Genomic DNA, 16,675 nt, shown 5'->3' on the forward strand with positions numbered 1-16,675 from the left:
CGCCACGTACAACCATGATTCACGCAACTACATTTAATCTCATACCACATCAGTCGAACAGCCCTATTGTTGTGCACACGAACTACTTACTACAAGTTTCGTTTCCGTTTTCATGCAGTTTTCATTTCACCTCCTCGTAGGCACAACCAACCCTGTTTGTACTGCATGGCTCTCAGCTACATCTGTGAGCTAACCTCCACTGCCCCCACTTCTCAAACTTGGCCTTCGGGCCTCGACAAGTCTGTCTGTCTGTCTGTCTGTCTGTCTGTCTGTCTGTCTGTCTGTCTGTCTGTCTGTCTGTCTGTCTGTCTGTCTGTCTGTCTGTCTGTCTGTCTGTCTGTCTGTCTGTCTGTCTGTCTGTCTGTCTGTCTGTCTGTCTGTCTGTCTGTCTGTCTGTCTGTCTGTCTGTCTGTCTGTCTGTCTGTCTGTCTGTCTGTCTGTCTGTCTGTCTGTCTGTCTGTCTGTCTGTCTGTCTGTCTGTCTGTCTGTCTGTCTGTCTGTCTGTCTGTCTGTCTGTCTGTCTGTCTGTCTGTCTGTCTGTCTGTCTGTCTGTCTGTATTTAACGTTCGCACTCGGGGGGAAGCAGACTGGTGTTGCACATATACTAGTCTTACTCAACAGTGCTGCGTGTCGTGAACAGGAAATCAAATACCAATTACTACTGTGTCGCTACACTAAGGTTTCGGTTATGAATCTCTATAAAGTGGTGGGTATGACTCGAATTTCCTTTTGAATGCGTCTTTGCTTGACTAATTACCCGTTAGAAGTCACTGCTGTGCGTTTTGTTTGTCTGTGGAGGAATCTCGCAAACCATCCAACAAACAAGAAGCCAGCGGTTGCTTGTTTATCGCCCTTTCACAACCTCAGCAGATAAGATTCGTGCTGATTTGTGTGTCATGTTACGACAGTCTAAAAGCTCAAATTTCGTTCTCCCTGCAGACTTATCGACTACACAAGCGTGCAAAAGAGACTTACTTGAATAGCCTACTTCTATAAGATTAGGTAGAAATGGGCAACGGTGGGTGACTGCCCCAGCTATGTATTGATCGCACACAGTTCCGAATTCAAGAATAATGGTCCACCGACACAAACCTGTCATACCCACATTACTTGCTGGTATTTTGAACTGTTCACTGATTGTCATTATGTTCTAGACATTCGAATGGATTGCGATCACGCTGTGTGCAGCTACGCAGACGATGTACCGAGTTCGTGGCAAGTGAAAGACAGACATTGAAGTAAATGGAGTTGTCGACAGCGTCTTCTGGACTCCTAACTACTGCGCCATCGACCACCAGAAAACTGGTGTTGCTTGGAAATTGGAGGAGCGCTATCGTCGCTCCAGAACACATTCCAGCCCGGCAAACAGGCGAAAACTAAGGTTTGCTTTGACCGTAAAAGTCTGGCTGACGCAGAGGACTAACGAGGAGGAGGAGGAGGCAAGTACTACTCGGACTATGCAAGGACCATCCCAGTTGATCGATCCGAAAACTGCCCTTAGACTGATCAGCATTCCTTAACGCACTTGGTCAGGAAAGAGTGCCTGAAAGTTTGTGTGATATCATATCGGACTTGTGAAGGTGCATGGGGAGCGTTCTAACGCTTTTACTGCTTTCTGAGTTCTGGAAAGGCATAACACGCCACTACCCAAGTAGCTGTCCTCGCCTTTAAAGACAAAATTGGCATATACGTTTTTGGATAACCTGGCAAAAGTCAAACTAGGTTCCTTCTCTCTTCCACCTTGTCCTTTGAACGTACCGCAGCTAGTATTGTCACTCACTGTGCAGCTGATGAAATTCACTTCACTTTCTTGCTACATTCTTAATCCTCACAAATCATGTTCTTCTACCTTGTTTTTGGAATGTGGAATAAAATGGTGCATTGGGCTAAAGAAGCTTTTGTCAAACATTTGTCACAGAGCTATTGACTTCTCCTAATTAGGGGTGAGATTGTGAACACCGTTCTGGGTCCCTACTTACCTACGTCATCTGACAATCCGGAAGCAATTATCGGAGTGGCGTGGTGGATAATTATCCAATCCTGAGCAGCTGCCGTTTCAAGTTATTTCTAATCTTCACATGATTACATAACCAAGGCTCTAACGCAAGTTGAAACTCGAGCAGCATATAAGTGCGACACTGATCTCCATGACGATTAGCCAAGGTTTGGTTTTGTCACCGTAACGTAACGCCATCACTTCTACAGAAAAGTGTGAGTGAGTTATAGGTGAAACATGATGGTTCCAGTGAAAAAGTAACCGTAAAAGGAATTACGTTAGCAGACGTTGTTTACCTGGAAGAATCATATGAATGTTCCCGTGATCGTTACTATTTTTTCCAAATAAATCAGATTTCGCGTGTGCTGTGGGAATTCCGCCGTTAAACCTACAAGCCGCACCAGATTATCATGTCTATCAGTTCCCCATTGAGATCTACAATAAGGTTTACCTGAAACCATAGCTTCAAAAATTAAACCTGGGATTCATCTGGTCTATACGCGCCTGTTGGATTCTTTCGCTGTTGCGATCCCAAACAGGCTGTTTGCCTTTTGTAGTTTTCCGACAGTTCGTTCTTAATATTGTGATGTACGACTTTTGGATTTCTCCATCGAAGCCACTTCTTGAAGGTTTGCTTGATGATAACCCATAGCTGGAATTTTCTGTAATACCGTGCCTACCCACATTTCACGATGCCTAGGCAATAGTACTCCTAATGATGACTCCCAAAACGTAACTGATAAAGCTAAATTGATTCACAAGCTGAATCATACTCATCTGCATAGTAAGATAAGATAATAAGATAAGTAATAAGATAATATAGACGTGTGACTTATCTGCTTCTCCGTTTTGTAATACATTTCGGATGATTGTGTTGCTCAAATGTCTTCTCACGTCTGAATTGGAATATTATTCAAAATACTGGCATATATTACTTCGACTTAACGCAAACCTTCCGCTGAGATTCAGCCGAGTGCAGTTCATTTTTTGTATGCAGTCTAGTGTTCAGACAGAAAACAAGATCACTGAAGAAGTGGGGACCAGGCTTGCCTGATGAACCTTGCAGAGGGCGAACCCGGCAGCCAGTTGTCCTACAGTTACTGTGCTCTGTCAACCAACGGTAACGGGAGTATCCTAGCCATGCAGAATTTTCGCCATGAAATTCATACGGCTGCAAAATGCGCCAGAAATATTACCTGCAAATATTGTAATAATTGCTTTTTAGCGAATATTGAGATTACTACTTTTTAGAAAGCTTCTAGCTCAGACTAACCAAGCCTAGAATGTCATGAGTATTAAAAGTCCTGTAGGAGAGAAAGAAGTGAAAAGCAGTCGATTGGTCTGTCCATTTAAAGAACATCTCCACTTCGGAGTTCTTTAGGTCAGTCTGTCCCAGAATCACGAAATTCCTCAGACCGCCGGTCGGTAACTCGCTAATTCTGACCGAAGCTTTTATTGTAAGAATCTTTACTCCACTTAGATCAATAACTGTTCTGTCTGTGCCAGAGTCGACTCTGCCTCTGACGCCAATTTCTTATAGATAAATATCGAGTGTTTTAGTTACTTAGACGTGTCACACAATTCATGAGCTTGCTGAAAATTGTACATCGGGGAATCATAAACGAGAGATTCAGCTGGATTCAGTTAAGTCTGTTGTCAAATGCAAGTAACAAATGTAATGGGGTTTAGCACCTATCATTAGTCCAGTTAATTCACCTATGCGAGTGGGGTGGGACCTGCAGGGCCACTGACATGTGTTATGGCTAGATCCAGGCCATCACTGGGATAGGTTCAAAAAATTTTATCGGATGTACGAGTGGATAGTTCGAAACAGTTTTTTCTGGAAACATCACTCTTCACCAGAATAAGAATTGTTCATTGGATAAGATATTTGTGCCCACGAGGAGATAGAAGCACACTAATCGTACTTCATGCTATGATTCCAGAACTTTGCAATACACTCTGTACAACAAACAACGAGTGATTCAATGAACCAAATGAATTTTGCTGAAAATCGGGTGAGTCTCACCGACGATTACAACAGAAGGTACGTTGAATCCAGAATAGGAAAAACAAAAGAATATTGGCAAGCGATCAAAAGGTTCTTGTTTCTGACTGATTCAGTTATCCTTATTTCCTGCAGAAAGAACTATTCTTCCTATCTATCTATCTATCTATCTATCTATCAATCTAATCTATCTATCTATCTATCTATCTAATCTATCTATCTATCTATCTATCTAATCTATCTATCTATCTATCTATCTAATCTATCTATCTATCTATCTATCTAATCTATCTATCTATCTATCTATCTAATCTATCTATCTATCTATCTATCTAATCTATCTATCTATCTATCTATCTAATCTATCTATCTATCTATCTATCTAATCTATCTATCTATCTATCTATCTAATCTATCTATCTATCTATCTATCTACCTATCTATCTATCTATCTATCTATCTAACTACCTATCTATCTATCTATCTATCTATCTATCTATCTATCTATCTATCTATCTATCTATCTGTCTGTCTGTCTGTCTGTCTGTCTGTCTATCGGTCATGGCTTTCTTTGGACTCAGTCCTGTTCTTACAAAATAACCCTGTAGGCGGTCCTTGATGACGAGACTCCATTTCTCCACTCCCAAGGTCTTGAAGGCTTTCAAACATTTGTTTGCGTACGTCTGTGGTTCATTACTAACGATAGCTGGATGTGACGTTTCCGGAGCGAATACCGGGTAGCATGGGAGATAAAGCTTGCCAGGCAGGTGTTTTCGAAATGGTGGCCACGTATTTAAGCCGTCAATTAACAAAGAATTTTCCGGCTTTCATTCCAGGCCACAGTTGTTAAAAGACATTAAGAGGTAGACCGTAAAATGACAACGTTAAATTAAAAATGCTGTGGCCAAACAAGACTCCTTCGGATCAGACCAAGCTGAGATACCGTTCTCCATTGGAAAAATACCCCCTGGTATGTGGTACGTGGTACGTAACAGATCCTCGAGATTTATTCATCGGACTGCCTAAGTAAGTGCTTTCTCTAAGTCGATGCTGAATTGTGCTGGGTGAGGTTCACAGAGCACGCCATCGTGCTGCGATGGCGTGAACTCAGATTTGTTTATTTTAAAACTGTTCGCGTTTTAATCGTCTTCTAAGCCGTTTTATCCTTGGGGAGTGTTGCTTTATTCTGTCTCAGTATTACTCTCTCATGACTGCATGGCCGTTAAGTACCAGTAAACAGGATAAAGTGAAAACCTCAGACTTTATAAAACTAATAAAGAGATCTTCATTTTCCTGGGCATTCAAAATAGCATGCATGTGTTGAAATAAAATTTGCTGAAACCACTGGGACAGTTGCACAATCTAAAACAGAGATGCTACTTTTTCTTGAAAAAGAGATGTTCAAGGAGAGTGAATGATTGCAATCCCAACAAAAAAACCGTTAAATTTGTGTCTAAGTATAGTTTTAGGCACTCAACAGAATGCAACGTGTTGAAACAGATTTTTCCAGCGATCGGCTCTTAGCTGTTTGGCTTCCTTGGCATAGTTGTCCGATAAATTTTTGTCTCATTTGAACATGTGAAGTGATTTTCCTCAGTCGCAGTTCACTTTCGGAGTATATGTGTTTACTGACGCTCTACGGCGAAACAAACGTTTTCGTGGAGCCAAATGATAAACAGATAAGCACACATCCAAAAAGACTTGTGTACGAACCCTAAATTCTTTGCAGGGTGAGTTGTGTAAGCAAAACTTTTGCGTTTACTGATGAGATTATTCCTATAGAGAGGACGGTTTTGGGTGAAGCGGGTATTGTTAGAGTTATGTATCGAAAAATAAGACTTTCAGGACTCAAATAGAGTGAGCAACATCCCACATCTCATTCGGGTCAATCGCACACCTAGCTTTTGGAATCCGTCCTTTGTATCTAAAAAAGACAGGATAAAGGAGGTGCTTCTCTTCTATAGGTGAGAAAGCATATTTGAAGTGGCGATCTTATTATGTGTGTGATATCCCAATTGTTTTTAGGTGGTCTTGGGGAAAAGCAGTCACAGGCTGCTTACCAAACAAATGCTGAATGACACTCATGTGGGTTCAGCTTTGTGCATGGAATCATAAAACTTAGGTTAATCAAAATATCGGTCCTATGGTGCTTGCCTGGCCATTAAAATGGTAAATAAAAGAGATGACTAATAACGTTTGCTTCTCAATTTCTCCGGAAAAATTGTCACTGTACACTGAGTACGATATATCTGGCTCCCCGTAGCGCGTAAGCCCTTACAGGAAACTATGTCAGAGCAGAGGAGGTTGTAGGAACAGCTTGCTCTTTTAGCGCACAGCTGTGATCTAGTCAGGAGAAAATGTGACGAATGCACAAAACAAGCTTCCGTAGAAAAATATGACAAATTTGTCCCACACACTCCACCAAGCCCGAGTTGGACATCGACAGGACAGAGTGCGCAAGAACCAGGAGTTTGATTAAACAAAATATTACGCAAAACACAAAAGCTGCTGGAATCCCATTTAAACCCAATTATCAGGCGCGGCCACATTGATCTGATGTAGTTTTGACACATTTTAATTGATAGATAGGGTTGAAATTGACTTATTCCAGTGTAGAAGTAAACCTGGAACAACTTCATGTGTTTCGACCTGGTGAACTAGCGCAAAAAACACCATTGTCAGAAGACGTGACTTTGACATGGAAATTACACGAGCACACGAGGCTAGCGAATAGTTTACAATTCACTGTTAAGAGAAAGTCATTTAAAACCGAAGTCACAGATGAGTTGTTTAATTATTAAGGCAGAAGTTTCCTTGTCCATTGACCAAAAGTTTGAAAAAAATATCCTACTCGCTACGTTGTTCCAATCTAGGAATCTAATCACGGTAACTCTCTTCCTCACTGGTTCCTACAAGGTCGTTCGGTCGCAAACCTGTTCAGTTTTTTACAGAACTAGTAACGCCCTGTCCAAATGACAGCTGGTTATCAAGGATTCACATCGTAAGCATCAGTTGCCTGAATTTCTGTCATCCAATCTCTGTCTGAGTCCATCACGTCGACAAAAAATCATCTACCGCTGGTCGCCATCGATTCACAAGGGATAAAACAGCCAATGCACGCTTTTTCCTGTTTTACTGTGTGTTTTAGCTATGCAGGCTCTTCTGGATGTAAAATCAAGGTACTGTAATGATGTACTCAGTGAAATTATTGATTTAAGTAGCAAGTTCTGAAAGGCTGTCACTATTCCAGTGCACCTGATAAGTTTGCAAATCTCCAGCCAGAATCAGTCTTTCACTCTGAATGGAAATTGTTTGGTATAATGCAAGCAAGTAAACATATAGGTTTATTCATCACCTAAACAAATGAATTATGCAACAGTTTATTTTGGATACCGAGACACCGACAGTTTCTAGATAACTGGGCACTCCAAAATTAACGAAAGTAACTGAACCATCATAAACTCCAATTAAAGCTGTCCATTCGGCGTAGAAAAATATAGAGGTATGTTGGATAATGTCAGTGTTGCGCACACACCTGTGCATATATATATATATATATATATATATATGTATATATTTTTACACCACATTATGCATAAAAAATTGTCGGCTTATCGAATTTTTCAAGAACTGAATGGTTGAACTATATATAATGTGTTGGGATTTTTTGTCAGAACAAACTACGAGTTTTGGTCTGATGAAACTTTATAGCATACGTCCCATTCTTAACCGATAGACTCTGTGCCTGACCGAAATTTTGGATGTAAGCCTGCCGATGAAACATGGTACTTTGAGGAAGTTTTGCTCTAGAAACAGCATGCAGTTTGGTTCGGCAACCAGGAGTGCATAACGTCCGCGATTCTCATGAGACCGTTGACTGCGAAATCTTCAGAAGCTTTCCGGGAGCATACTGTTCCAAACTAGTAAGTTGGCATTAAAAAGATCTACAGTCCTCTCTTGAGAAAGGCACATCCCAATCGTAGGTATGCTGAATTTCCCATTCAGCACAGCTTTACATTAGCCACTCAGTTTATTCAATTTCCAAGAGAAAACTACGGACCAATTATCAGGAAGAGCATTGCGGCGAAGCTATTTGAGTAGCTCGTCAAACTGCAAAAACCGAAACTTTCGCAAGTCAATCGTTTCTGCCTCTATGGAACACTCCAGGAGTATTTACCCTTGGAGTACACCATCATCAGAATAATTTGACGGTTGAACGGTGCCCTTTTTGATGAACAACGTACAAGACCGAAGTAACGCAGCTGGTGGATGCTTCTTTTGGTGAAGAAGTGCCCCACCCTAGTGGACAAGTGCAGCCCAAAAGAGGCTATCAAATAGTCAGTGTTAGTTTAGACAGGAATATTTATGGGGTTCCTTTAATAGGGAACAACTTTGGCATGGTTCTAAATGTGTCAATTTATCACGGTTGATTATGTCATGCCAATGTTGTAGAACTCAAACCGTATGACTGATAAACAGTCTGTTCGGTTGATTTGATTCACGAGAAAAACGTAGTCAGCAAAAGGATAATGTGAAATTGATCTTGAGATTACATGTGACGAAGGTTTTCAGCCAGTACAGAGATTTCACTGCCTATCGTGTGACGAATCAACACCAGCTGTTTTTTTTCAAACTAGCACTTTCGTTCAATTATTAATAAACTGCTCCATTCACTGAAAATCATTCGGATCAGATGGAGCTTTTCAGAGTTATCAGCTATTGAAAAACCACCTAGGACATTCACGATCTTAATATGGAAAATTACTACATGAAACTATACGGACGTAATACACTACTCATGAGGTTGTTGAGAATTCTTCGACAGCCCATGACCGGTTCCGCCCTTCTTGGGGCTCATCAGGTAGGCGCAGTCCCCGAGTTTCCGTCAATTATATGTTCTACCTGAACACAGATTGTACTGATTTCGAGAAATACACTCAATTGGAGATAAATTTGGTTCTTCGAGAGACTCAACTGGAACCCAGCTGAATCTCCCGCAAACTGCTTGATTTAAAAAGATATTTACATTATAGGGGTAGTCGATTTTGAAAAGCCATTTGATGAGCTGATTTAAACATAGATCGGGCCCACAATTTTGCCTAATTCCGTTCATTCTGGTTCGATAGATTATGTTAGCACAGCGAAGTAAATAAATTACCAAATCTTGTAATATTTGGTAATATTTGTTCTTCGTAATTCGCTTGAGGGCAGTTCATTCTCTACATAAGCAAACAGTTTTAATGGATGGTGACAAAATCGCACACAATCAACTTTGCGTTTGTTTCATTTCCGGATCATGATAAAAGCATTTCATGCCAGTCGCATTAGGAGGTCTGGTTGAAGTGTAGATGATGATGTACCTAATGCATTTTTCCGCAGATGAGCTTTCATCCCTGAGCGTCTGATTAACTAGTTGAAACAGTGATGTCGGCTTAAACTGAGATAGTACGATGATACGATTACCATACACAAGCAACTGCATGGGTTCGAGCTGAGCTGCTGACATGTGTGCAGTTTATTAGGTACAAAAAGTCGATCTAATGCATTTTCTCCTCACGCTCGGAAAACGAGGTGTGATTGAAAGCTCTGAGTTTGGATAGACACGATTTCATCCGTATCATGTGTGTGTGTGTGTGCATGTTCACAGTGGCAAAGCTGTTTTCTGGGGAACATTTTAACTGGTAGTCAACTTCAGAACGACCTGCGTCAAACTGGAAAGCATGGATGAAGATGTTATATAGAGAAACGTTGGTAGCTCAGGTAGCGTGAATGGTCACTGGTTTGTTCGCTGAGTGGGACAGTATGATTACAAACGTTCCATCGTAAATCGAGGTGACGTCATCGGTGAACTTTTGGTGAATGGCACATCAGTGGTGAGCAGTGCTGCAATCAAATTGCCCGGCTTAGTGAACAAACCAACGACCATAGTTGCTGAAAGGCGCGCATGGTTATGGTATACCCAGGATCTAAACCAAGAGGATACAGGTATACTGTGGAAGAAGGAATAAGTCACCGCGTCGCTTCTACCTCCCTTACTAAAACTAAACCCTAAGTAAACCAAGAAATTTGGGACCACAAACTAGGTAGAAAAATAAGAGGTACATGAGTCCACAATGTGTGCCTGTAAATGGCTAACACAAAATTCGTTTGTAGACTGAAAAGTCCAAACCTTTTGCTTTGTTAAGGTACAGAAACCTGGCCAATGTTTCATGAAGAAGAAGCGGAATCGCATCAGGACCTATCAGGTGATGCACGTCCAATGTTCGTATGAATATACCATGTGTTAACTGCATAGTCCTTTCCTCACTCCCAACATTTAGTCGTGCACCTAATCGGTGCTATGAATGAACGAAAATGTGGTAACATTGATTAGAATTTGCCCAGAAATCTTGCGTAGAATTGGCTGAATTACTAGATGGGTGATGCATGCTACTTTCTGTATATCGCAGAAGAGAAGAGACTCACCCGCATTAACATTGCTCATGAGGTTGATGAGAAAACTTCGACAATCAATCATCGGTCTTCTCTTTCTTCAGGCTAATGTCGACCATCAGTCAACAAACCTCACTTAAGTGGAGTCGTACAATCAAAAGCAAATTAAATTAGTGCTACCAGCCGACTCAGTTGAATCTCTGGTCAGGCAATCTTTACTTAACGACAATGCTAATTTTTGAACAGATAAAATGCGATCTGCAATATCGCTCCCGTGTAGAGTTGGTCTTTACTTATTGGTATCTTGTGAAGACCAGAGAGCGCCATCTAACTGATTAGTCGACTGTGAACGATGCTTAATTTCCATATCCAAACTCTTCATTCTGGCACAATTTTTCTGTAACCTGAACCTCATCGTCGTTTTGTTTAGATTGCAAACGTAAAATCGCATAGTTTACTTAGCATGTTAAACTTTTCGTGACATCCTACACCGCGTCTTCTCAGATTGCGATATTTAGTCATTAGTGCCTGTCTGGAAGTAAGCCGGATGAACAGAGTTTCTCACTTGTGAACAGTACCGGGCACGCTGATGTGGACGGGCGTTGACACTGATTGCATTTCACACTTGTGGGTTGTTCGTCGATCTCGAGAAGTTTAGGGGCAACTTTGATCAACTGATTATTGATCCACTATTTGTGGTTTCCGCGATCTCAGTTACACTAAAGTTTTCAGTATGGTTTTGAGCTGAATTCGTTATGAGAACAAGCTTGTCGATACTGGATTTCAAAACTATGAACCACAATCACCAACGGTTGGAACTACGTTGCATAAGTACATAAAAAGTGGGCAGTCGCTTCGATTTCTCATCAATCTTTTGATGTCTACGCTGGGTGACAATCGTGGAGAGAAATTACATCAGTTCAGTCAGTCTTTTCGAATGTTGGTTTTGCCAGTATACAAAACCCCTTTGTTCTAGAAATTTAGGAAGTGCATTGGCTTCACATGAACGTTTAATGAACCTTGCATTACCCACTCTGTTTAAGTAGACATACTAACAGGGATTCTGACGGGCCCGTTAGCTCATGCACCTCTCCAAACTAGGATAATAAAGCGTCTTCAGAATAATTGAGGGAGAGATTTCCAAACCAACTTGATTATATGGAGGCATCTGCGTGCCTGCTCATACAGGTGTTACTTGGTTGAGCATTACAGAACTATGATGATTATTATTATGTGAAACGGATTAAACGTAATCGTTCTTTGAAATGAATTTCCCGAAAATGATGCGGAGTTGATACCCGCCAATATTGTGTCAAACACGTCAGGATGAGTGCCACCATTTATATAGGGGCAGTTATTGGGAAACGTTTACAGAAAGTCGAATACCGGCAAGGGCCTTTTCGCTGTTTATCGCTTATGGAGCTAAACTATCCATTTTCCACCTTTTACTATGAGTGTTGTTAAGAGATTTTATTGCTTAGGTAAAGTCGGCCTGTGCTGAAAGGCCAAGAAACATTGTATAGCTGCTTCTTTCTTAATGTGATTCATCAGTAGCGCGTATCTGATGAGGTTCTGTGGAACTTTGCACGCGAGGCCATTTGGGTACTGTATGAAAAGTGTACCGTTTTGTCACTGCTGATCAGCAATATGAATAAATCTCACTTAGACAGTATGCTGCACCACTGCCTCTAGGTCACTCAGCCCTGACTCGTGAACTGGTACCCCGGAGGAGGGGGCGATTTCACACCCAGATAAATCTGCTGGATTTCGCTCAGTTTCTCCGCTGAATGAGTGTGAGGAAGAGGTACGTGAAGAGCTACCGAAGAAATACAAGTTAGTTGCCGCTCACCTAGTCAAGCGAAGTTTTTGTTTTTCCATATTATGAGCCGGGAAAATAGGTGTACTTTGTAAATCTGGCAGAAGAAAACTGAGTGGATTTTCATAATCATTAAACGAGATGATCAACTCAAAACGTTTCAGGTGTACCTTAAATTTCCACCTTAGATGTACGGAACAAGGAAATATATTCATCTTGACAAGAAGCGCGTTACAACTTGTCAAAAGGTAAAACGTTTTCAAATATGTCGTGTAAAATACAAATTTACTGGGACGAAATAGGCAGAGGATTGAGTACTTTACGATCTGCCACCTACTTAAATTTAGGTTATAAGTGGTTGTGTGCCGTAGGTTCTCTTTAACGTAAGAATCATGTGGTTCAATGCAGAAAGCGAAGTTACCTCAAAGTGAAACACTTTGCAAAAGTCCCATTTCTGTCGCAAAACATCAATACACCTGTAGTGCATCGGATCCCTGTATTTGGCAAAGGAATTGTATACCCTTCCGCGAAGCGGCAGGCAGCTAACCAGAAATACAATCAATTTCATACCCACATTTGTTTAACCATGACACTTTGAGGAGTCGTGTTGTTTATGATCAGACGTATTTTACCCCACAGACCTTACTCTAAAAGTTCGTATAAGTTCAGACAAAAGTTTTACGAAATAAAGTACTTCGTCGTCAAATTGGGTGCTTTTCAATTTTTTGTGTGCATAGACTTGATATGATAAACCTGTTAATGCGTTTCCAAACGCAATGTTTACGGTTGAGCTACTGAAGCGGTCATAATTCATTTAGGCGAGCTTATCATTGCCATCGTCATCAGTCTACACGTAAACAGAGATTTTCAAGTGGCTTGCCATTTAATTTGACGAAATGTCGAAAGTATAAACATGCTCATACGTGATCTAACCAAAACACTGCAGGTTTCATTTCGGCTTTCTCGGTTCAACAATCCGGCTCCGTCTAGGTTTCGAAGGGACATAGGTGGTCAACAAACACGGTATAATGGGTTTTGTGGTCATCGTGGTCGCATAACAATACCTTCCACTGGACCCTAAAGGACCATGAGCAAACTAAAACCCAGAACGGGCGACCTTGGTTACATCCGTTCTACAACCGACCAGCCATTCGATCGATTCAATGGCAAAACCAACGCTTCTCCAGCAAAACAAACTGGGTTACATGTTTTAGAGGTCATATTCAATCATGAACACATACATTCTTTCCTAAGTTTGCGGTGTTTCTCGAAAATCACGTGCCTGGTCTATAAGAAATTAAATCTTGACGAAGAAATGAGAACACTTACCTGAGCAAATGTATATCCCTTTGGTTCTTTATAGGAGACCGGAATGCGTGTCACATTTAGTGTGTGTGGATCAGGGAACAGCATTATGGGCGAATTGTCATTCTCGTCTTCGATGAGTATTCGAACTGTGACTCGTCTTACTAGTCGCGGTGTGCCTTGATCTTCCGCCTGAATCTGAATCACCACATACGATTCTCGGTCTAGTGAGTAGTTCATCTGGCCCAACTCCCCAGTTAATCCAACCTCGCCCATCTGCATGGCTCGAAACTCCCCAGTAGCTACAGCCCTTGAATACGGCATGTTGGACTCCCTATCCCATATTGAATTGGTATACAGTTGGACTTCATATATAGTGCTGTTCTGTAGCTGCTTCAGCGTTGATGGCGGTGACCTTACTTGGTAACTGACAAGTCTTACCTGAGTTAGCTCTTCGTTGTGATTTTTCTCGCGACTATCCGAGTGAACTGTGGAGTAGGGATTAAGTGGTGCGTCGTAGTCTGTGGTGCCTTTGTGTAACATTAGGGGTCGTGAGAACGCTGAGGCACGATCAACCACATCGTCAAGTTCAAACTTGATCCTTGCATTATTTCCGATATCGTCGTCGGTAACGGTCAGTGTGCCAATCAACTCGCCCACAGGACAGTTCTCTTTTACAGAAAAAGAGTACGCAGATTTGAGGAATGTAGGTGGATTATCATTGTAATCTAGTATGCGTATGTTGACAACAGTGTGTGCTGATCGTGGGGGATCCCCCAGGTCTGTAGCAATGACAGTAACTGAGAAAGCATCCAGAAATTCTCTGTCCAAGCTACCGGTGGAACTGAGTACACCAGATTCTGCATCAATTTTTACAAGACCAAGAAGAGAGGTTGGAGTTCCGTGATCCAGAGTGTAGCGCAGCTGAGCGTTTCGTCCATCATCTCGATCTGTTGCCTCAACTTTGACGATCTCAAATCGATTCTTTAATCGAAGTGGGTCGCTATCTTCTGTGATCATCACTGAGTACACGTTCTTTCGAAACAATGGTAGGTTGTCGTTGATATCAATAAGGTTAAGCGTACTTGGCATGTCCGCCACCAGAGATGGAGTTCCATGATCCCAACAATGTATAGTAAAATGTAGAGATTTTGAAGATTCTCTGTCCAGGCTTTTTTCAACGGTTATTTTGTAGCGCTTTTTGTTATGCGGTCTCGCATTTTGGACCACAGATTCGTCCATAAAAGTAAGCTTTAGCGCATCAGGAGTAGTCTGATTAATAAGCCTGCAATCTACCAGGGCGTTTTGGCCCGAATCCCCATCCGTAACATCCACAATTGCTATATCTTGCCCTGGACTTGTTTCTTCAACCACCTCTAATGTTGATAACCCAGTAGGTGAGAAAATATGGATATCCGGAGCCTGATCGTTCACATCTGTCACGTGAATCTGTACGCGAGTCACAGCATTATGCTTTCGATTACGATCCCTGAGAGAATAGTTCGTATTTATGTTTTCGGCGACAATATTGAAACTGTATGTCGACTGGTCACGGTAATTCAATCGATCGTTCAAACGTAGTTCACCGGTTTCCGAATGCAGCTTGAAGCTTCTCAGTGCCCTGAAATTTGCACCTTCAATTCTATACTGAACGGCCCCATTCGGTCCACTGTCAGCGTCGGTTGCCTTGACCTGAAGTATGAGGATACCTATGGGAGTGTCTTCTGTTACATTCGCCGAATAAAAATTCTTTTCAAACACAGGTGGGTTGTCATTGCAGTCGAGGACTTGAACTATTAGATTCAAACTACATTCATGCTCAGCACCAGTGGAACCATCATCGGCTTTTACGGAGAACGTATAGTTTTGCCTTTTCTCAAAATCTAATGGTTTGAGCAACTCCAGTTCGATCCGAAAGGGAAAGGAATGGTTGGAGTCAAATGGAATGTTTGTCATGATGTCTGGAGAGTTTCCATTAAATATGTTGATGCGGAACGTTTGTTCTGTAACGATTGATAGTGGGGATTCATTCGCAACTCTTTGGCTTGGGTACTCATGTGGTGTGGTTGGATGCAACCGTATACTGTTCAAGTTCACTGAATGCCCCGTACTCACATCGTCGGGGTCGTAGGGTATGTGAAGTGGAATTCGCGTTTCACCCACAGGCGCATCTTCGTCCAACGTTATCACTTGCTTATCGGATGGCAAAAACGTGCATGAATTGTCATTCAGATCCCGAATGTTCACAGTCACGTCAAAAAGCACAATCAACTTGCCATTCAGTCGGCCGTTCAGTGTAGTTGATGCTCGGACGCTTAGACAGTTAACACCAAAGTGCACCTGGCATGTACCGGGTTTGGTTATATTGAACTCCCACAATTTGTTATCAAATGGTGTACCAGAGGAGGCAGGAAGTAACATGAGACTCTTTTCCTGACACAATACTTCTCTGTCAAGTCGTGATGCTACTGTGATAGCGCCAGTGAACTGGTCGACAGAAAACAATCTGGATGTGTCGTGAGTATGTGCCAATTTGACAAATTTCAAGTTGCTGTATGAACCAGGGACGTGATCCAACAAACTGCCAATCTGAGTCCCCGGAGGCAGTTCTTCGTTGATAGTAAACTGAATATTCCTCCCGTGGAGGGAGCCTAAGAGACTGAGCAGGAACAAATGGTGTAGAAAGTGTGTGTTAAGGTTATTTTGGTGCATTCCATTGAGTTCGAGTTTGACTTGGATGTACCATTAGATGCCGACCTAATGGTGTATGCATCAAAATCTAATGTCAAAATTGCCACGTAAAATATCCCGTCCGGATCTGTGTTGTCATGACAACTGAGGTGAAGTCACATCCTCTGACCAACGCCGCGATCTGATGTTCTACCGGCAGCTGGTGTTTACGTACCTAGAGAATATGACCGTAGTGGTATCGCCTGCATCTGATTCGCCAACCATTTCGACAAATAGACATTTCCGGAGAGTTGGGAACCGATTGGTTGGTCAAGGCCACATGAAAGACACGCTTGCTTTAGTCAGACGTCAGCTGTTTTCACCAATCTCTCCCAAAGCCACAGTACGGCTGACAGAAGGGAATTTGTATGCGAGCTAAACAAGGAAC

General features: G+C 41.9%; 1 protein-coding gene across 1 annotated transcript; it reads right to left on the reverse strand.

The window, feature by feature from the left end:
- Positions 1-13,584: 13,584 nt before the first annotated feature.
- Positions 13,585-16,391, reverse strand: T265_14777 (hypothetical protein; the record flags this gene model as incomplete). Its single annotated transcript, XM_009175174.1, has 2 exons — positions 13,585-16,208; positions 16,301-16,391. Coding segments are annotated over 2 exons (2,715 nt in total), but the record flags the coding sequence as incomplete, so codon positions are not given.
- Between the last annotated feature and the right edge of the window lie 284 nt (positions 16,392-16,675).

This window comes from Opisthorchis viverrini (genome assembly GCF_000715545.1).
Source record: "Opisthorchis viverrini unplaced genomic scaffold opera_v5_262, whole genome shotgun sequence".
Classification (NCBI taxonomy): Eukaryota; Metazoa; Platyhelminthes; class Trematoda; order Opisthorchiida; family Opisthorchiidae; genus Opisthorchis; species Opisthorchis viverrini.